The sequence below is a fragment of the Leiobunum rupestre genome, chromosome 6, assembly GCF_980474605.1.
Source record: "Leiobunum rupestre chromosome 6, qqLeiRupe1.1.hap1, whole genome shotgun sequence".
Taxonomy (NCBI): domain Eukaryota; kingdom Metazoa; phylum Arthropoda; class Arachnida; order Opiliones; family Sclerosomatidae; genus Leiobunum; species Leiobunum rupestre.
Genome location: NC_143389.1, coordinates 36386708 through 36409834, shown reverse-complemented (window position 1 = coordinate 36409834; position 23127 = coordinate 36386708). Strand labels below are relative to the sequence as shown.

At 37.9% G+C, this 23127-nt stretch overlaps 2 protein-coding genes across 2 annotated transcripts in view; one reads left to right on the top strand and one right to left on the bottom strand.

Annotated features, from left to right (window-relative positions):
• Positions 1-5532, top strand: part of LOC149940781 (protein O-mannosyl-transferase TMTC1-like) — a 141520-nt gene extending 135988 nt beyond the window's left edge. Inside the window, exons 10-18 of the mRNA XM_090179364.1 lie at positions 9-122; positions 779-922; positions 2117-2328; positions 3133-3268; positions 3814-3958; positions 4077-4214; positions 4290-4412; positions 4483-4560; positions 5240-5532. Coding sequence (XP_090035490.1) covers positions 9-122; positions 779-922; positions 2117-2328; positions 3133-3268; positions 3814-3958; positions 4077-4214; positions 4290-4412; positions 4483-4560; positions 5240-5398 — 1249 coding nt within the window. The 3' untranslated portion in view covers positions 5399-5532. The remainder of the gene's footprint in view (positions 1-8; positions 123-778; positions 923-2116; positions 2329-3132; positions 3269-3813; positions 3959-4076; positions 4215-4289; positions 4413-4482; positions 4561-5239) is intronic.
• Positions 5533-6516: 984 nt separating this feature from the next.
• LOC149940780 (aquaporin-7-like) overlaps positions 6517-23127 on the bottom strand; it is a 32005-nt gene continuing 15394 nt past the window's right edge. Inside the window, exons 2-7 of the mRNA XM_090178010.1 lie at positions 14144-14270; positions 11432-11569; positions 9114-9235; positions 8490-8707; positions 8227-8390; positions 6517-8042 (exon numbers count right to left, since the gene is read on the bottom strand). Of these exons, the coding sequence (XP_090034136.1) occupies positions 7993-8042; positions 8227-8390; positions 8490-8707; positions 9114-9235; positions 11432-11569; positions 14144-14270 (819 nt within the window). The 3' untranslated portion in view covers positions 6517-7992. The remainder of the gene's footprint in view (positions 8043-8226; positions 8391-8489; positions 8708-9113; positions 9236-11431; positions 11570-14143; positions 14271-23127) is intronic.

The following is a 23127-nucleotide window of genomic DNA, read 5'->3' as shown; positions in this document are numbered from 1 at the left end:
TTTTGTAGGTCGGGTGTAAAAACAGTACCTCAAAATGCCAAAGTTCACTACAATTACGCCAACCTGCAGAAGGATTTGGCAAATTTTCAACTCGCTGATCACCATTACAGGATAGCCATAGCGTACGTTTTACCCCTTTTGAAACGTATTAAGCCTACTATACAATATTTCAATCTCTCTGTATAAGCTGATTTGATTAGTTGGTTTTGACGTCCATTTCACGAACCGTAATCTATAAACTAGATTTAATTTGATAAGGATAATTTATCCCGTTCTAAGCTCGCAACCGAATACGTAAACTTAGATAATATGCTTTTGTTGAATTTTGAATCGAGTTTTTTTATTTAATTAGCGTAATTGAACGGGTTAAGCCCCCCTTGAAAACGTGAAGTGGGAACTTGTAGAAGTGTAAATTGTACGGAATAAAACTACGCCTTAACTCCCACAAATTTCCAGTACACGTTTTCGAAGGTTGGCTTAACCTGACTATTCATTTAGAAATAATTCGGTACATCCCATATTTGTTTCCTTATAGGCCTACACCTCTGAAAGATTCTTTTCGACGTGCGTTAAACAAGATTGTAATTAGTTAACTTTAATTAGTTTCAAACGTTGCTCTTAACAGTCGCCAAGATATGTGACAACTAGGCACGCGAATGGGCAGGCAGACTTTAAATATAATTATTTATAACCTTTTAAATATATCGCTGGTAATAAATGATGGCAAAATAGACTACATAACAGCGGCGGCGAAATTTGATTGCGTTCCATTTTTCAGTCTGTGGCCCGACCACGCCAGTGCCCATAACAATTTGGGGACCGTTTTAAACAGTCCGGAACAGGCGGAAAAACATTTCAAGTTGGCCTTATCAATCAACCCGCAGCACGCGAGGGCCTACTTTAATCTCGCCAGTTTGTACAGGTGAGTACGGGTCGATACGGGTATAGGCCTACCTTTCATCCAACCGGCCGCTTTAAGGAGCAAAATAAGAACGGAGGAAACCTTAGACATTCGCCATAAATAGCTTTCTTATACAGGGTGTCCGATATAAACTTAATCCAAATAAAATATAAGAAACATCTAAATCCAAAGATTGTTACAATTGTTCTAAATATTGTCACAATTGTTCTAATGATTGTCACAATTGTTCTAATGATTGTCACAATTGTTCTAATGATTGTCACAATTGTTCTAAAGATTGTGACATTTGTTCTAAATATTGTCACAATTGTTCTAAAGATTGTCACAATTGTTCTAAAGATTGTCACAATTGTTCTAAAGATTTTCACAATTGTTCTAAAGATTGTCACAACAGTTCTAGCCGTATAATCGTCTGAGTGATGACGCTTGACAGGGGGTCTCGTACCCGAAAGCTCGCAATGTAAATAAAAGAAAATATGTTTTTATAAAACAATTATTCTTAATTTATTTTAAACACGCCATGAAGTATCCGTCGTCGTATATACTTTTCCAATTAATCAGTTCTAAAGATTGTCACAATTTTTATTAATATATTAAGTAAATTATATTTTCAAAAATAGGGCCTAGATAAAACCCTCGCAAACATAAAAATAAAAATTGATGGATCTGGTTCTTTCCAACTTTTCAATGGACACTTTTAACTTAGCCCCTTCTGGTGAAAAAAATTATTTTGGAAATATATATATTTTTAATACTTAGTGTTGATCGTTCAGTTCCTGAACACAAGGACGTCCATTTGTGGGGGGATATCGGTTGAGCCCCCCCTAAATAATTTTGTCCATTAGGAAAAATAAGGCCCAGTTAGCTAAATTAATATTTTGATAACATTTCTTTTATTTCATTTTATTTAAAAAAAAACCCAAAGAAATATTTCGGTAAAATTAGGTTTCAGTCGTAAAAATCGAAGCTTGCCTCCCATAAATTCTACCCCTTTAGGTACGCCCCTGCGCGAGTACCCTGTATTAAAGAGAACTTTATTATAGAAACGGGGGATGCATGAATAACGTGTAAAAATAAAAGAAATACCCTTTTTTTCCCGAGAGAAACGTTCAGAGGATTAAACGACGGAACAAAAGGATCTAACGTCTCCTCTTTTCTATTTTTCGTCGTCTCTGTCTTTTATACGGCGCGTAGCAAACAAGGCCAATTAGAGCTACCGGTAGCGCTGCTTCAACATTCGGTCGATTTGGAACCAGACTTCGGCGAAGCGTTCGCGTCGCTGGCATTACTCCACGCTGAAATGGGAGACAGCAAGCAGGCGGAAAAGTACTACAAGAAGGCCATTAACTTGGACAACGAGAGCGCCGACTATCTCAACAACTTTGGCATCTTCTTGCAAAAAACCGGTAAGTCTGACCAGCCAGCTAGCTTGATTTTGCGAAATTGTAGACGGAAAACTTTAGCCGACTTTCGATGGGGAAAGAAATATACCGGGGTTGGGAGAGGAGAAAAATAGTTTTAGCTTTTCCCGGCCAAAATCCTTTATTGGAAATTTGAATAAACCGAATGCCGGGCGACTGGAATTTATATATTGGTTGGAAACTGCAGTCGAGTTAAACTCGAGTTGAAAGCGTCACTATAAGTTCCATTTATATACCAATACTTTTAATTTTCATCTAGCCATAACTTTAGTTTATTTTTAAGAAAAGTTCTATTATAGTGGTACGTATTAAGGGAACGAATTTCAAAGCAATTTTATGCAAATTTTTCCACCAGAAATAAATGATTGGAATTTTTTGACGGAATAAAATATTAGGTCGGACTTTTAAAAGTATATCCTACAAAAATTCGCTATAGAAGGCTGGCGTTTTACCGATAAAGGATCGTGAAAAGAAGAACGAAATTTTCTAAAAGTTTTGAAAAAGATTAGCGTCGGATAGGTACGGTTTATCGCGCCAACTTTCTGGTGCAACTTCTTAATATTCCGAGTCCTTATTTGGTAGTGACGCGCGTCCAACTCCGAACTAAACGCGGTGGAAAGAGTCGTATTCAATCTAGACGGAAAAACGAGGGTTCCAATGGAATTAAATTTAGCGAAGTTTATTTCGAGGGAAGAACTACGAGCTATATAAGTCGGGATGCCGGAACGAGCGAAAGTTTGATTTTTGTGAAAAATTTGCATGTTATTGCCTTTTTCTTGTCGGCTTCAGGGCGAATTGAAGAGGCGGTTTCCCAGTACCAAAGGGCCATAAAGGTTCAACCAAATCACACGGCAGCCCTAGTCAACGCCGCCCGCACCTTCAAGTCGATGAAGAATTCCCTGGAAGCGGAAAATCTTTATCAAAGGTAAAAGACCCGACTATTTCCCCGAATAAAAGAGCGGAAAAAATCTAGTCCGGGATAAAAAAAAATAAAATGAAACGAAGTAAAAATAATTACAATCTTCTCCGCGGATTCACGGAACCCCAACTATTTGCAAAAATACTTCGATATTTTCTAATAAAAAGCCCTTCGGCAGTTTTCCAAATTTGAAAAATTCTCGCTGGAATTCCTAATTTCCAGAGCGCCGTTCGCTACGTGTCTAGATGAATAAATTGTAAATTTATTCGTTCCGAAAGAGTACAAATTTAAATCCCGCAATGAGAGTCAATTTTCCAAGGTCTATATATCTAAAAGGAGATGGTCTATTTGAACTTTTAACAGTTATAACAACGGTCCTCGTAGTGGGGGGAGTTTCCGACATGTGGTAAAGAGGGCGCTGATATTGAGTCTCGCTCAAACTTTGGTAGGCAATTTTCTATATAGATAAGATGCTCCTCTAAGATTCGTCTTTGCTCTTTCTTTCTGTCGTCACTCTTGGGACTCTATTCCTCATCGGGGCATCACGACAGGGCCCTTTCCATTCAGGAGGATCCGCAAATAATGGATAACCTGGGAGTCCTTTACCTAAGCTCAGGCCGTTTAGCCGACGCCAAGAGATTGTATAATACGTTGATGGAAAAGTTTCCTGATCATCAGGATGCCAAGTGTAGATTTGTAAGAACCGAACGTCTATCCGTTATTCCTTTAGCCGTTGCGTACGCTTGCTAATAAGATAGGGCTATCTGAGCTTTTAACGAAATTGACTTCTATCGGGTATCTCTCGTCCGTATAGGCTCAAGTGTTGATACAAGAGAGATGTTTTGATCTAGCGGAGAGTATTTTAGTAAACCTGACTAACTCGAACTCCAGCCATCGAGAGGCCCTCCACCAACTGGCAGTGCTGCATACGGCCAAGAACCAAACCACAGAGGTGAATTCATTTCACGCCCTTTCTCGAGTCAAACGGCGATGAAATCTCTTTGTTCTAATCCGCTCGTTTGCCTAGGCCCTGGAGTACATCTTGCGGGCTTTGACCCTGTGCCCCTTGACCGAGAAAACGTGCGCCCAGTTACACGTTAAACACGGGGATATATTACGCGACCTCAACGCTCTCGACGAAGCTGCCGAGGTAAGTAGCCACTTCTCTCGGACCATGGCTTTTGGTACTCTCGTTTTGACCCTCGCTGTATCGTCTGCAGAGTTATCTCCTGGCCATTAGCTTGGAATCGAGCATCACTCACGCTCATCTCAATCTAGCTGTGATTCGCCATTTACAGGTAGGTAATAAAAATCACTTTTTATTTATTTACTCTACACGAAATTACAAATTTTGCTCGTAATCGTGAATGAGTCAGCAAGATTTAGGTTGCCTCTTATTTTTCGAAATGCCGTTGGTGGTTTCGGGAAGTATTGAAATATTTAGGCCGAAATCGACGTACGTAAAAGAAAAGTTAAAGCGTTAATTAAAGAATAATACCATTTTCGGTTAAAAGTAACAGGGCCACGTTACTGACTAGACAATTTCCGAGGGCCCGAAGTCTAAAGGTAGATTTCCTTACAGTTATTTTATGAAAACATAAAATGCTACATTGAGGGCCGGTTGAAAACTTTGCCTAAGGCCCGGAAAACTGCTAACGCGGCCCTGAAAAATAAAAGTAAAACTTGGTGTTTAAATTGATGTAAATTATGGAGTAAAACGCTCAATTAAGGATATATTAACTAACTAAACAAAAACATGAAACGTAACTTTATCATCATAACCCAAAAATATAAATTCTTAATTCTAGAATATTTATGAAAATTTTTAACCATTAATTTGGCCCCGTTGATAATTTCGAATATTTTTTTATTTTGCACGTTACAATATTCTCACAATATTAACACGTGACATTTATCTCCGAAAAGTGCCAAAGTGGTGTTTTATTTATTTCGTCCTTTCTCCATCTCGTCCCTCAGGGAAACTACGCCGAGGCCCTGGTTCACTATCAAGAGGCGACGATCTTGGACCCGGAGAACAAGTTGGTGAAGGAGAATAAAGACAAGCTGCAAAGGACTATTTTTCGTACTTCTCGTTCGTGCAACTCCATACAAGCCAACGCTTGTCGACGCTGGTGACCCCTGCCGGCGACGCCCGTGACTATAAATAAATACATTAAACAAAAACAGAGCAATACGTAGATATAAATAAAATTTACCACACAACTGTTTCTATGCAATCTTTCTGTGAGAACGAATAAAAATGAAATTTATATTCGTGTTTCTGACGGTATCACGGAAAAGCGTTGCTGGCGCCCTCTGTGAGACTAAGGCCGAACCGGAACCCCTGGACACATAACCTTCCCCGTGGCCCATTGTCTACCTATTTCTAAGGGCTTTAGGCAGTTTAATAACAGATTGAAACAAAATAGCCTTACGTGATTAAAAGCAGACAAGGACGAAAGAATAATTGGATTGATTCACCGCTTTATCTCAGAAAGGTACGTGATCCTTTATAGAATGCTCCTTGAAAACGGGGAGTCAAATTATTCTAATTGTAACAAACTAACGCCTCCGTATTTAATCCACGTCTTACGTTTCCGCGAGTCTTTCTATAGATTTCTTCGTCCTTGACCCAGAATGTGATTATCAAATTGATAGCGGTACCGAACTAGCACCCGTCTGCGATACCATTTTTAAAACAAGGATTTGTTTCTAAAATATACACCACTTTAACCTTAGTTATAATTATTCACGCATTATTTTAATTAATTCAAACATTGCATCTTCGAAACCGTGACTTACAAATCAGCAATTATTAACAATTACGCGTTTGTCGGCGTTAGACATTTTCGGAATCGGCTACTCTCCTAGACTTGTTTTCATTCTTCGAAAACCCCCTATGAGTCAAATTAGCCAAAACACGAATTTCATTAGAACAATTAGTTCGCGTCAACAGCAGACTGTATACAAAGTGGGCCAATGCGACTACAACAAAAAAAGCCCCGAAAAACACGCGAGGTGAGAGAAGCAATTTCATCTCCTTCGATACATGATAGTAATTAATAAAGGGTGACTCCTCCCTTCGCGTTGTAATTACGTCCAATTAATCGCTCGTAGAAATTAGGTTTATTATCGCCTCAACCTACCAGACAAACTCATTCTTAAAGGTCGAAGAAAGTAATTGGGAAAAAAGGCAATGTGTACTATAAACCCCGCAATATTTAAATACGCCGTAAAGAAAGAACAACTCAATATTTAAAGGAAACTTTTTATTTTTTTTATTTCTTCTAAATATATTATATCTTTTTCCTTTAGCAACGCGTTTTTCCGTATCAAAAAATTTGCATATTTACGAATACTAAAAACTGGGGGGGGGGGGGATGCCACACGTACGACACGCCGTGGGCTTACCAGAAATTACGCGCTAGCTTTAAAAACAGAATGGATTTTTCTATTAAGGAGCTCGAGCCGAGGGCGACGCGAAGCTGAAAAAAATAAAGAGTTGGGGAGATAATTAAGCTCGTGTTTTCGTCCCTTTTCTGTTCGGCCGGGTTTTGGGGATCTCCCGTCCACTGTGGAAATATGTTTACCCACTCCGTCAACTTTTAATAAATTTCAAATGGGAAAAGCGCTCGGGAGAATAGCAGACTGAAAGGAGTAACAGGCTTTCATCGGGCCCCACTCGCGCTAAAATGATTTCATTAGCATAAATAATTCCCCGACTCTTTTATTTTTTTGCGCTTTTTATCGTTAATTTCCATCAGTTTTAATTAAAGCCCAATTGAAATAGCTTCAAGCGTGGTTGCCTCTCTGTTAGAAGACAGATTCTTTTTTGGCCACGTAATCAACATTTCGGTATAATTTTTTTGGATATTTTTGTACATTATCTTTTCAATTTGGGTGACAAAGCGAAAATCCTTTAGAGAATCCTGGATTTAGTACGCGGCGCAACGCTCTCGGCTGCGAGCTAGATCAGTTTATATCGCGTTAATGGTTAGGCGAAATAATTCATCGAGGTATCAAATCGTTAAATTCCGAATTACGAAGTATTTCAAAATGGCGAACGGAAAAACGCGTCATGTATAAATAATAAAATAGTTTCGCTGACGTCGAGGAAAAGAAATCATCAATCATATATTTCAACACATGTAACCAGACATGATACTTCAATTGTCTATCTCTCTCTTTCGGTATACAGCGTTTATTTTCCAACTTATTTTCGTAAAATAAAAGATAATTTTATATTAGACTTAATTCTAAACTAAAAAAAGGTTTATAAAGAATGAAACCTAGAAATTGCGAGTAATTAACGGTGAAAATAGTCTTTGAAGAACATCGCACTTTTTTAGGTATCAAAACGCAAATATAACACAGTCGAAAAGTAACAACATCGATTCTATTTTGATAATGGGGGTTTCGTCTTAAAAAAACCACGAGAGTGGAAGAAAAATATCAGTATGAATTATAACCAGTTAGTCCTGGCGAACGCTGTTGCAATCCTGGATATTCTTCCGCTCTTCTTGGTCGGATAAATCTGTCTTCTGTCAACCAATCAGATACCGGTAACCGAGTGTGAAAGAAGAGGAAAGAACCATTTAAAATACTGCTATTCTCAAATGGTAAGTGAAAATATTTTCCTAGTAGTTTATCTAGAGAGGGGGAATAGAGTTCGTCGATGTTTGCGTAAATAATGTTCATAGTCTATTATTTTTAGTTCGAAAACTACGCGTTCACTGTTTCGTTTGGTAGACCTTCAGTCCTTGAACTTGTACTTGAGACACTGAAATAAAATAATCAACGAGTTAGAGAAGTTTTGGAATGATAATTTACATTTATTTTGGCGACCACAATTATAAGGCTGAATGGTTATCTTTTATAATAATTTACCCACATAATTATATAAAAAAAACTAGTCGTAAATCAGAAAACAGAAGAAAGCTGTAGTGTTTAGAGAAGTAACTTACAGTCAGCCGTCGAGACAGTGGCCGCGGAGGAGCTCTCGTTGTTAAAATCGTAACTTCCATCGGGCCATTGAACCTCGACGAAAATTTTGTAAACCCACACACCGATGATTCCTCCAAGATGAGGACCCACAAGCGGCACCCAGAACCAGTTGTAATCGCGGTAACTGAAATGGCGTTAAATTCTCGTATAAGTATTTAAAACTGGATAGACCCAATATTTATAGAAATAACGGAAATTGAAACTGTTGCAATGATATAGTTACCTGAAGACATCGTCTCCCCAACCGGCGATGGCGGTGAATACTCTGGGTCCCAAGTCCCGAGCCGGGTTCAAAGGGTTCATGCAGTTCATAGCGAATCCGTAAAAGATACCGGTCAGCGAGAGACCAATGGCCAACGGATACAAACCTTTCTGGACGCTCATATTCCGTTCGTCGGTGATGGCCGAAATGGCGATCAGGAGTAAGGCCGTCGCTACTACCTGCGTTCCCAATAACAAATTGCAAAATTCGTTTAATTCGCGGTATTTAAAAGACGACTTCCTAAAAATCGGATTTATTCGGCTCGAACGAGAGTCGGAGTCCATCTGCCAATCTCAATTGTTACGCCATACATTCTTAATTACGAATGGGTAGACATCATCCACCCCCTCATTTAGCATCCTTCCGACACCCGAGAGACGTCAAAGAGAGAGGGAGAGAGAGAAGCTCTCAGGGATAAAATATCTCTGGCGATAGGAAATTAATAGGAGAGGCCAAGATGCGAGTTTCCGGGAATACTCGTTAGGTAATTAAGTCTGGAGAAAAAAGGAAACCGGGATCGCAGCCGGTGTCCCCATCCCACCCTAACTCCGACTCTCGGTGGTGCGTACGACCAAGTATTATAACCTGATCTCCGACGCAGTTGGCAGTGGTGACGTATTCCGTCGGGAAGCAAGAGAAGATCTGGGCGGTGGCGTTGACGTGGGGTGGCACGGAGCGGAAGCCCTCGTCGAATACCTCGATGGCACCTATAGGATGCGGGGAAACGGATGGAGTAGAAAGAGAGAACGCTAAAGAGAGAGGACACACACACACGCGCGGAAGGGAGCGAAAGAGTGCTTTGATTAAATCTGGCGCGAGAGACGGATCGGGCATTAAAAAGTCATCCGTCACGCTTTTCCAGTTCTCTATTCCGACGTCGGCGGGGGGCAACAGGGGCAACGACAATTAACGCGACTACCACTTTTCGTTCCCGCCTTTCAACACCTTCACGCTTGGTGCGACGCTAACATCGAAATTACATTAAGAAAATATAAGGGTCGCCTTCTCATTTTTATCCCCTTCTCGTTTCTAAATATAACTACGTATCAAACTGTAATTTTTATTTCATCTCGCGTGGTTTTAGGGAACAGAGGGTATTTTATTTCTCCGTAAAGCGTACCAGAATAATTTTAAATCTCCAAGCGAAGCCTAACCACTATTTGAAAAGAGATTTCCGATCGTAACGTCATCTATCTGAGCTTAGGTGTACCAATAGACATTAACAGCAGCCATGACACTGACTATATAAGTTGGGATTCGTTTATTGACCACGTTATATATCGATGAAATGTGTTGATACCACGGCTTACGCGTACAAATTAAAGGGTTTTAGCGTCAGTAGAAACGAACGTGAAGTGGTGTGAAATTGTAAATGCCATATCACTTCTAAAGCCTCATTTTCACACTCGCTAGTAGCGGGTAAAAATCGTCAAAATCTACTTCAGCTATACACTCTTTTACGAAGTCAGCCATTTCATTACAGGCCTAATTTAAAATAGTACAGGCAAGGGCGCCTGCACGCGCTCATCAGCTCGAGACGTCGCGTGCACTTGACCGCGTGAAGCGGCCTTGCATGCCCTATTTGAAATCAGACCTGTAATAAAATGGCAGCTCTCACAAATAAGAATATAAAAGAGTGTATACTCTTTTTCACTTTCCTCGTCGATCTGTTTCGAACAGATATTTTAAGTTTATTGTCACGCTTGCTAGTGGTGGAAGCGAATTATGACGATTTTTATCCGCTGCTAGCGAGCGTGAAAATGGGGCTTTATAAGAAAGATCTAGCGAACTAATTTAATATAATTGAACGAGATAAGACTGCATTAATTAGTACATTGTGCCACAACAAACTAGTGAAGTGGAGTTGATTAAAATACTCCTGGGTTTAAGGGCTCACCGTGGTAGGCCAGTTTGGTCTATATTTACTGGAGAATGCGAGAAAGTTCTTTAATTAAAAAATAACTGAACGAGAAATCCCCCGAACGCGATAAGAAGTAGGCGGACTCATTAACGGCGGTGTGGGCTCAAAGCGGGAATACGCAACGAGAGCGTCCATTTTTATGAGCCAACCGTGGCAAATGCGTATAATAAATTCCATTAGATTAGATCTGGCGGAAGCTCGATTCGGGCCGAATACGGCTGGGATTTGGCTGAACGGAGATCAATAGAATAGGAAGGGTCGAGTCGCTTTTAGCGGGTGAGGCTAGTTTCCAAGTAGAGTACTTCCGGGTCACTCCGCCTCGTGATTTTCTCTATTCCTTCAACTTTCTCGCGAAGCGCGTGTCTGAATGGGACGGTGCACCGGCGGCTTTAAAACGGAATCCGATTCCGGAGCGGGCCATATAACAAGCGACTCTAATATAATAGAATCCATTGTAAAACGACCTTCTCTACCTATACCTCTCTACCGAGCGGAGCGAGTGTCTCCAAAGCCCCTCGGCTAAATTAAAATCAATAATGGGAAAGAGTTCTAAATGCGAACAGCCTCGAAATGGCTCCAAGGGCGCGATGCTCCATATAGGAGAAAGTTCTCGCCACGTTCGCCCGAGGCCTTTTGTCTTCCCCGAAGAGTTCCGCCATCCGCGTAAAACGAGACGCAAAAAGACACTGTTCGCCGATCCTCGCCAATATTTCGGCAATACAAATCAATTTCCAAGCGTCTAATTAATTCTTTTCTTTCTGATAATAATTAAATCAAAGTGATAAGTGGTATTTTTGGGGAGATGGTCTGTAGGGATCGTTTGACTATTTCGTAGGTCAGGTGTAGAGCGTATTTATAGGCGGCGACACTAGCGCCCGAGGTAAAACGCGTCTTTAGAAGGGTAGAGTGGGAAACAATTAAAGGAGGGCGCAGTGAGTATGTAGGTGGCGCCTCGCTGTGGACATTTGCATAATGAACTTACTCCTGTAAACGAGAAACAAGAGCGCGGCCGAAACGAAGGCCCCCAGATATTGCGCGCTCATGTAAATCAGCACTTTCCTCCAAGGAAATTTGCCGACCGTTGCGAAGGCCAATGTCGCTGCCGGGTTCAGATGACCACCTGAAATTAAATTGAGAAACGCAAATATAAGATCTTATTATTCATATTATTATCATTATTATTCCGTAATGATTTTTAACGGTTGGGGTTCCGAAGGTTTTCTAACGATATTATTCGGGAGCAATTGTAAGCCTCCGTCTTGGATGTGTACGAGATTGGGTAGGTCTTATGACATTACGTAGGGCTTCATTGCAATTGGTATTTTCATTTTATACAACAGGGCGTTTCAAAAGGTTATGCTAAAAATTTAAGGAGTTGCAGGGGGTGAGTTGAGAAGTATGCCTGTTTTTTCCCCATTTTCCTAAGATGAGTTAAAAGAGCGCTAGAGAGCTTCAAAGTGTAGCCTACTAGCCCGTGGAGGTAGGCTGCAACGAGCTCAAAACCAAGCAGCAGGTACTTTAGATACTGTTTAAGTTTACTTTTTTACGCTGGTTACCTCGATTTGTTTACAAAGTCCTTTGTTACCTATCACACGAACCCAAACCTTTATGTTCGCGTTTCCCTGCCGCTTGGTTTTGCGCTTGTTGCAGCCTACTTCCAGGTGCTAGTAGGCTACACATTGAAGCTCTCTGGCGCTCTTTTCACTCATCGTAGGAAAATGGGAACCAAACAGGCATGCTTCTCAACTCACCCCCTACAACTCATTAAATTTTTTGCATAACCTTTTGAAACGCCCTGTATAAATCTACGTAATGGCAAACGCGAAAAACTCATAAACTGTTGTATTTTCGTCTGCTAAGAAGATAATTATGATTTTATAATATTCGACGAAAACTCAGCAGAGTATGTGCTTCTCGACTTGACCGCCCCGTGGCACTATGTAACCTGCAAGACTTATTAGCTTGTTACTACCGAAGTCAAAATCATTTCAAATTGAATAATTTACGATTTTTAATTTACATACTTTTAATTAAAAATTCTCTATATCCTGTTCCTCTTTTAAAAAAATTCATATTATAAAAATTGTAATCCAACCTAAATTTGTTCGTCTAGTTCAGTGCAGACTTAGTTTTATTATTTAATAACAGTAATTTCCCTTTTTGTACGCATTTCGAAAAGGGTGTCTCTTATATAATCCGACACGTAAAAGTCATCGACTACTGATGTGTCTGAAATATTAATTCAAAGAGAGGAATGCGTTTAAAAATCGATGAACGACTTTTCACTTAAATAATAGATCGTCTCCAGTAGAGAAATGAGAAAAATTCAGGAAATTTAGTATAATTACTTCTTACCACGCGTGGGTTAGTATCGTTATGTATAAATGACCGCTAATATTTCATTAGCCAAATGACCCGCCCGGCACATTTGTTTAATTACTAATTAGCCAAAAGAGAGGGAGATATATGTAACGAATGACAATGCGAAAGAACGAAGCTTTTCATATAAGAGGGATAAAATCAAAATGGCCCTCTTTTCAATTTATTGAAAAACGAAAAATGCATTTATTTATACTTATGGTAAATTAAATAATGGTAAATATGGTAAATTAAATAATGGTAAATATGGTAAATTAAATAATGGTAAATATGGTAAATTAAATAATGGTAAATATGGTAAATTAAATAATGGTAAATATGGTAAATTAAATAATGGTAAATATGGTAAATTAAATAATGATAAATATGGTAAATTAAATAATGGTAAATATGGTAAATTAAATAATGGTAAATATGGTAAATTAAATAATGGTAAATATGGTAAATTAAATAATGGTAAATATGGTAAATTAAATAATGGTAAATATGGTAAATTAAATAATGGTAAATATGGTAAATTAAATATTGATAAATATGGTAAATTAAATAATGGTAAATATGGTAAATTAAATAATGATAAATATGGTAAATTAAATAATGATAAATATGGTAAATTAAATAATGATAAATATGGTAAATTAAATAATGGTAAATATGGTAAATTAAATAATGGTAAATATGGTAAATTAAATAATGGTAAATATGGTAAATTAGGTAATGGTAAATATGGTAAATTAAATAATGGTAAATATTTTAAATAATGGTTTATATTATATGTGAAATCAAGAAAATCATTCAGAAAAGGAATATATATATCCACCATAAGAAGATCTAAAACTTTATTTTCATAAATCTACAAGCCTGTGGGTTTTATCTCCTTAAATTTAGGTTTAAATAATTCATGAAAATATATTATTTACCATTATCTACCATTATTTGGCACTTCTCCTATTTTATACCATAACTTTATTTACCGCCTGTTGAACACCATTTCGGAATCGTGGGGGGGAAGGAGAAACATCACCGTCGTGTGTTTCAATCACGTGTGAAGACGTCAGATTTAAGGGACCAATAAAATAAAGAGCTGATTTTATTGAATTGTAAGGGGAGGATCATACTGGTAGACCGTTGGGTGGACTAGGAGATACGTTACAAATCTTCTAAATACTGTTCCTAAGTATAAATAAATCCATTCTTGGAAAAATTGGGTACGTATTCAACGAATATGTAAATTAGACCCAATCGTCTGGTAAGGTTCTTAGAAATCACAGTAACGTGCATGGCAATGAAACTAAAGCGAGGTTAATATACTGACCGGAAACTCCCCCGGAGACGAATAATGCGATGGTGAGGGCTAGTCCCCACCCGAAAGGCACAACGGCTGGTGCCACGTTCCCCGCTCGACTCAGAAAGATGGTCGCCAACATGGCGTTTCCGCATAACTGAAAAGATATAAAATAAAAGTTCATCAACGTGAGTTCCTTGAAATGGGACAGGGCTAAATTAAAATCGTAGTGTCAATGCTCTAATCAAATATTTTAAAGGGAAAGGGTTATTGCTTTCTTAACTTTAAAACCTAAAAGAAAAGGAATCAATTATACTTGAAGTTTACTATTTATCTCCTATTTTGGGTTAATTATTACCTTAAATTCATTTGAAATATCAAAATTTTGCTCGTTTTTGCAAAATTGTCTTGCCTTCCAATTTCTCAAATGTTGGAAGAATAGAAATGGGCATTCAGTTTTATTTTAATTTTTCTACTTGGACGTAAAAATGTGGCAAAGTTTATTCTGAAATATTTGGCGGCTACGAGGGATTTTTGCTTATCTTAGTTGTATTTGTCTGTCCTCTCCGCGGGCGGAATATACTGGTTTACTTGTTCTTCGTGCCGGCGAAACGTTTATCGCAAATTTTTATTTTCGTTCATAACTTCTCGTGGATAACAATGTTGTCCTTTTATACTGAACGAAATTGTTTTATACGTTGCCTGTTGTATTTGCTTTTTTGTTGTTATATAAAATGTTTTATTCGCGAACAAGAAATTGTAAGCGCTTGAGATGGCCGTAACACCGCCTATACACGCTAAGGTCGTATTTTCTTGTAAATTACGCGAAATGTGACCCAAAGGTCGATAAGGGTTATTCTTTTGGGCCATTTCGCAAATAGCCGACTAAAAAAATAGGTATGTTGTATTGGCCTAAGAAATGGTATTGTTATGTTTTGAGTTGCGAATCTTCTTGTATACATAGGCCTTTTAAATTATTTCTACAGTGTGCTGTTCCGAAAAGATACATATTTTTGGGTCTAATAATCCATAAAGTTTCGCGTATTATGCAATTTAAAAAAAAATGTCAAACTTGTAGGAGATTGGGTTGTAAACAATAACGCTACGTCAACAACCCCAAAAATTCCTCTACACGTTTTCAAGGGTTAGCTTAACCCGTCCATGCAAATGGGCTGGTAAACTGACAGGAAATTTCCATATGGGTCCAGCCCCTTCATTTTCCTCTTCTACCACCATTTTTAACCGAATGAATAAATACATTTATTTTATATATTAGAAAAAGAAGCCACAAGGTTAAAGTTAAAAATTTGAATTCATTGTTCCTTTAAGGAAAAAGCCACTTTTTGGTGAATATAGCTTTCTGATAACAACGAATGATTTACTTCTGATAATAAACGGGTAAAAGTGGTTGGAATTCTTATAGGGTAGAACCAGAGATCCTGGCAGTTATAGAGATGCGAAACTCCGTCGAAAACCTGACAAAAAAAATGCAATCATCAGCGCCGCCCTTCGGCCGGAAGGAAGCGCCCGTTTCAAGCCAAGAGACGCAAAAATGGTAAACAACGCTAACAATCCTAGGATCTCTGCGATTACTCCCCACGTACAGGTGTCGCTGCGATCGGCAAAAATTTGAAAAAAAAATGGTTTGCTTAGGGTATAGGGAGTTTCGCATCTCTATAAATGTCAGGATCTCTGGTAGAACTTTCAAAATAAGCGACTCTTAATAGTTCTTTTATCGCGAGAAAACTATCTAAACTAATCTTGATTAGAGCTATAAAGACAAAAACCTTTTAGGAGAAAGGAGAGCGTTGATTTAAAGAAGTCAAATGCAATTTATCTCTGATTTGCGCTTTACGCGGGATTTCGTTTCCCTATCTTTCTCCGTAGACTGCGTATCCGTATAACTATGTTCTGTTGGAAGTCGACGGGAAGACGGCCCTTAGAGCTCCATTCGTTTGATCTCGTTTAGAGTGCGCCAGCCAGGGTTCTCTTATCCGAAGGGCTTCTACGTGCCATCCAGCCAAAGACTGCCGCTTTAGATTTCGCCCAATAACGTCACGGGAATGTAGGGCAATGTCACGTTTTACCGTCTGTTCATTTATCCCTTTAGAATTTCTTATCATTTGAGTAAAATATTCTGCTACGCGAGGATAAGGGTATCTTCAAACCAGTCGTCTCGACGAAGGAGACTAAAATATTTCAGATTTCACCAGACAAAACCAAATGGTTGAGTGCGTGACTCGCACCATATTTAGTAATTTTAAAACGAAACAATTTAAGCCCTTTGATCACGGTGAATTTGGGAAAAACAATTAGTATTTTTTTGAATATTTTACAAATGTCCCAATTCCGTACGGCGAAATAATTCGTTTCTCGTAGTCTGCCAGAAAAAAATAACAATTTCATTTAAAATCCGGTTCTTCGCGATATTAACCTTGCATAAGGGCAATTATTGAATACGCGCGAGACGAATTCCATAAGATAATATCATCATTTTCTTCGCAATATAGAAGCCGCTTTCATTCATATTTTGAAGGCGAATTTGATTGAGAAAGATGTTGAAATAAAAGACCATCTTTTATCGTTTTCCGCCGTCACATCACGACTTCAGTACTTCGGGTCAATTCTAGTTATATATTTCGAACAGCGCGTTCACCCTTAAAAGTATTCTTCAATTTCCAAATCTAGCAAATCTCGATACGAAGGAGCGGATGTAGTTTTCTTAATAAAGCCATTTTAGAACCCATTCTCGAAAGGATAAGTGCCGGGTATTTCTATACAAACTACAACTACGAGAAATGAATAACAACCTATAGAAGATAAGCGTTTACAATCGAAAGTCAAATCTCGGGTCGAAATGGGAATTTAGGACCCGCAAAGTCGATCGTGTCCCGGCAATTTAGATAGATCTTGTTTGGCCACCATTAACAAGCTCACGATATGATGGCGGAATTCGGGGAGAGATTTCGCAATTTTCAATTTCAAATGTAAAAATAATACGTAGATTTTTTTAAACGTGAATTATGACTTATTTGAATACAGATTTTAGATTGACGGTTTACGAATAGTTGTATAGTATTTCATCGGAAAATATGGCTGATAAATAACGAAAAATCCCCGGGCAGTGAAATTCTATTAATACACTCTTTAAATTTGACATGATTTAAAACTGCCTCGAGTCTGCGAATGTTTTATTTTAACTGCCTAGCGAGGTATATTATATACTACTGATGTTATATATACCTATGCAGCGATATTTTTGAGTTTCTAAATTATTTCTTAAGGGCTTTTAATTGAAGGCTTAATTATATGTAATTTAGTTGAATACTTATAAGGTATTCAATTTATCGATACATTTTAGCTTCGAGGCTCGCGTTCAATGACTTGGCTAATCAATTTGGAGAGGAGCACATAGAGTCCGTATAAATGTCTTCGGGTCATTGGAGAAACTAGCTACAAGATTAGCTTCTGCTTCATTATGCAGTGTAAGTACTGCAAAGCGGCCAGATAACATCGTGCTCTAATTAAGGAGTTCAAGTTTCATTAGGGTTAAAAATGTATTGATTATAGATACTATTAAATTTAAACTAAATTTTGGGCACTGTGATTACTGTTACCACTGATTAAAGGGGTTTTCCTCCGAGTTATTAGGTTTCCACCTTTCCATTAAAACTTGATGAGGATAATAGTAAGTGTAGAGAACTGTTGGCTCACGTGCCATGCAAGGGCTTGCCACCACCCTCCTTCGGGGTATAACCGGTCCATTTGAATTAAAGGCATCAAAAATTGGTTTTGGACGTCAGCCTAGCCTAGCTAATAATTATTGTTATTTTATGATATCGACGTAAAACGTTATAAAAAGATATTCAGCTTATATTGTCAAAGTAAACATTTACAGAGTGAAAAATTAGTCGTTTTATATTATCGAAATACAAATTTAAAAGCGTGAACAGAAACTAGTCGTCTTATATTATCAAAGTAGACATTTAACAGCGTGAAAAATAGTCATCTTATATTACCGAAGTAAAAATTTAAAATCGTGAATAAAAAATAGTCGTCTTATATTATCCAAGTAAAAATTTAAAAGCGTGAATAACAAGTTGGCAAGCCAAAATATACCTCTCCTCGGAAGAATGGTCCCTAGTGGTATTAATTTCTCGACACGACCCCCAAAGATATCTCCGCAATTCAGAGTTATTTACGAAAAACGTATTCTCGGTTCAAACCCTGCCCGGTATAAAATTTTAATTTTAATTTAAATAATTGAGTCGAAACAATCGAGTTGGTATTTGTATTTTTCTCGCTTACGAAATACTTGCCGCATCTTTAACGCTCATTTTATTTCAACACTCGTACATGTAGACTTCCAGTTGACGTTGTGACACATACCGCATGAAAAAGACCAATGCCGTCCAATTTCCAATATCATATAATGACTCGCACACCCAGGAAATCATTGACTGCGTTAGAAATCGTAGATATCCAAATATCCACACCAAATATATTTACAAGAAGCAAAAACCTTACCATCAACAAAGCACAGAGAGCCACTTGACTAACCGCCAGCTCTTAAAGCAATAAACTTTAAATTATCAACTTTGAATTAACACAACTATATATAGGTCGTTAATAATACCCGTAAATAAATAACAAAAAGTAACAAAGTGGACCACCCACAGGGTCTACCCTTTAACCCTCTTATCTCGGCTGACTGCGCTAAAACAAGATTTAACCTTTAAAATTTCATTCGTAAAAAAACCAGATTAGGCCTTCATAAATTCATTAATAAAAAAAGACTTTATTACCTATTATGCTTACGATGCGTGTCTTAATTTCAGTGAACCTAAGCAGCTATCGGTGGTTCTGTGGTAGAGCGCTTGACTGCCAAGCCGAATGGCCTGGGTTCGAAACCTGGGTGGCGCATTTGTTTTTAATCAATAGTGAAACGCTAAATTAGAATTTCTTCGATGCAATAATTTCAATTTCAATTCTATTTCAATTAAACCAAAATTTCGTAATATTAAATAAGCTTCCGATAAAGCTGAAGGTCTAATTTTCAATAAAGCGTAACAAGTGTCGGTGGTTCTGTGGTAGAACGTCCGCCTGTCAAGCAGGACGTCTCGGTTTCAAATCCCGCCCGATGCGATCGCAAATTGATACTAAGACGAATACCGTGTACAACTGGTGGAAACCCTGCCATTGGACGTTGAGAGGTAGCATTACACTCAGCACTCGGTCCGTCATTAAGAAGAAGTTGGAGAGAAAACGCCCATACAAACACAACAGACTCAACATGCACAACCATCAGAACACAAACTCAACACTCACAACCTACGCATAAACATTACAAAAACGTAAAACACCAAACCGTCACGACGGTGAGCGAAAAAACACCATCCAACCCAAACCGCAAATGCATCCGCTAACGCTCACCGTCACACGGTGGTTTTGCCAACCCTTCGAGAAACTGCGTACGCAGTGATTACCCTTTGCCCCGAAAATGCGAACGCGTTCGCAGGCCTGACAGACCCACAGACCCACAGACAGACACGGTGATTGTATAACCCCTCCTAGGGGACTTTGTCCCCTCAGAGAGGTAAAAATTAGTCGTCTTATATTATCGAAGTAAAAATTTAAAAGCGTGAACAGAAACTAGTCGTCTTATATTATCAAAGTAAAAATTTAACAGTGTGAAAAAAAGATATCCATTTTATATTATCGAAGGAAAAGTTTAATAAAACATTTTCATCTTATATATCGAAGTAAAAATTTAAAAGCGTGAACCAAAACTATTAAACTTTTACAACGCTAATAAAAAAAATTCAACCTATAGTGATATACCTGAATGTTTAAAAATAGACCTCTTTGGAATTGAGGGGATTTTCCGATCAGTTATTTCCGTCTTGACACACTGTAATATCACTTCCTCGTTGCGGGATTGGAGGGGTTGGTAACCTAGAGTGCGCCAGACAGAAATGAGGAAAAACACGCTCGAAAATAAAAAGGCTAGCCTTCTAGAATCGATGCTTGATCTTGACCTTGCGCGCCGTGTTTTTTACGCTAGGACTATAGAAAATACACATCTCTGAAAAAAAAAGGTCCCGATGCGGGGGATTCTATAAGAGACCATTGGTGTATAAAATTGGAGCATCGGAAATCGTTCGCGCTCACTACACACCAAAGACACTTAAATTCTAAGCGGTCAACCGTCAGACGATCAAACGACCCATTTGACCTAAAAATACGCTCCCTTAACTTTCAAGGAGCGAGTATATATTCGCGTTTGCATTATTCCGTTCTAACAGAGACCTAACTGAAGTACACGTGAAATTTTGTGCATCCGGGGTTTGGTAACTGCGTCGTCTTATGGAATTAAGCGTATTCACACCAGCGAACATTTTAGCAACACATTGTTGGTGGAAACTGAGTTGCTTGGTGTAAATGGAGAAAAACGTTCCTCAATGTGTTCGCCACACAAAAAGGTTTTGTTGACTAAGATTTGAACCGTCTTTATTTTCATGATCGAAGCTTAGCATATAGTAATTTTCCTACACATACCTTTGATTTAGCAAATTTAAATTAAAATACTAATCTTGTCCACCTTTATTAAAGTAAGTTGACATATTTTGTAGTAGTATTTTTAAGAATTAATAATCTCAGAAAACGGTGTTCACCAACGAAGTTGTACAAAAATGTTGGCTCGTTTGAATACTACACCGTAAACAATCTAATTTATATCTTATCCGATTCATTATCCCAAGTAACCCATCTGTTCTGATTTTTATATTTCATCTCACCAGATTCAGTTAGCTGAACAGATATCTGACCTATACGTGTAGTATATTTATAAACTTGTAGAAAGCAAATCAACATTAACATTACATTCTGTCCGACGGTTTACAATGAATTAAAATTATTTTCAAGTTTAAATTTCTGGTTTGCCTTTTGACCTTTATCACCTGATCTTATACTATCTGAACGTAAATGTAGATAATCTGATATCTGAACTGCAGTAACTATTTGCAGATGAAGCAACTGATATCTGAGAATCAGCTGAAAGCACTGCGCAACATAATGTTAGCTCGCTTCTTAGGCATGTTGATATATTAACTTTTATTAAGTAGACGATGTGTCTACTAGCTCTAACACACTTTTGGGGAAAACCATACGTTTTAGCCTAAATACACAATACCTCGTTTAATTCTTCGTCGCAATTTACTTTGCGTAAAAATAGAATTTAAATTAAAAAATTCACAAGAAAAATTCTTCATTAAATATATTAAAATAAAAATTGTTTAAAACTTCTTAAACCTTTTAAAACAAAATAGTGTTTTTTAAATTGGTTGTTTCAAATATGTTTTAAGCATTTGTTTTAAATATTTTATTTAATACTTGCCAATTACCTGGCTCCAACACCATTTTTATCGCAATAAATGCATAAAGTTATTTTCCTGACTGCAGTTTTAAATAACAACTCGGGTACTTGTAATTGCCAATTTTTTTTATAAAATTATAATTAATTATAATTTAAAATCCCTTATCCAAATTTAAAATTATCGAAAAAATCTTGTTTCACGCATTTTTTTAAATAAAATGGGGCCTTTCAACCTTCTATTCCCTCTCACACGTTATTATGCAATATTAAGCGCTGAAATTTAAAAAAAAAACATTATACACTATATTTAACTTCACCGACTTCACATACCTTCCTTTTGAATGTTTAAATTTTAATATTTTTTAAATTAAGGTACTACTGAATTTAAAAATAATTTTAAGCACCAAATGTAAAAATACGTGTTACGAGCGTAAATAAAAAAATAATCTAATGGAACTAGAGCTAAAGGTAACCCGAAGGCTATTGTGAAAAAAAAATGAATATGCAAATGCGAACGGGGCTAATCTGTAGGAACACGCAACGGGAGAGTACACGAATGTGGGGCTTTCTCCATTAACACTGAATAAAAGTCGAGATTAACGCGGTCAAAAAGAAATAGTCTGGAAAGTTTTTGGAAACAATGCCACGGCAATGTAATCGTATCTAGCCACGTGCCTCTAGAATTAAAACGGGCGCGAATTAGTATTTCGCGTGAAATAAAGGGCGATTTCTCTCGAAACGGTGGATAACCCGTTCACGAGGGTGTTGCGTCCAGGCCTATAGCCGCCAGGGGACCCAATGGAAAAAGTCGATAACCCGTACCCTTTTCCCTCGGCAACGTCAAAAGGTCTATATTTCGTATCTGGTACGACGCGTTCCCCCAAACGGGTTCTGCAAAATGACCAAAATCGTGTAGCGGAAAGTGCCCCGAGGATGCGAACGAACGTAATAATCATCATCAAAATAATAGCAATATCTCGGCATTAAAAGGTTGGAACAGTTTTGTTAAAAGGTTTTATCTCCCTCCTTCGACGGTACACGCTGCGAAATAAACTATAAATTGAAGGGTTGTGGCGAGGGTGGAGCGCCCAACCATTCTTATTTCTTCTAAAAGGTCTCCGAAACCCATTGACGACGCTTGAATGAAATTCATTGTTCTAAACGTAAAAGAACTTCTAAACTTTCTCGAACGGTGGCGCTACGTCGTTTGGTGCGCCGGATCGCCCAACCTTTTAAGTACTTTCGGTAAAATCATTTAAAAGACTATTAAATCTCCCGGTGAACAAAATTATCGGAGGCTACACCTATCTCGTTTAAAAAGCAATTGGGCAGTTGAGAGATAAAAATTAGATCTGCCGAACGTTCTAAATTGTCGACGACTTTTTATACCAAGTATATTTTGAAGAATTAATTGGATTTAGTTTGTGGTTATGTATTAGAACTTTATTTGCGCGCCTCTAGATAAGAAATTTTCCGTTCATTTCTTTTATATCCATACACAAAAATCATCCGAATAAAAACTTATTTCTTGCATATTAAATCGTATAATAGTCGCGAATAATATCCATAAATAAACAGTTGATCGAATTTTATCTGATTGATTGTAATTTTGGCGGTTAATTTATCCGTTTCCCCGAGC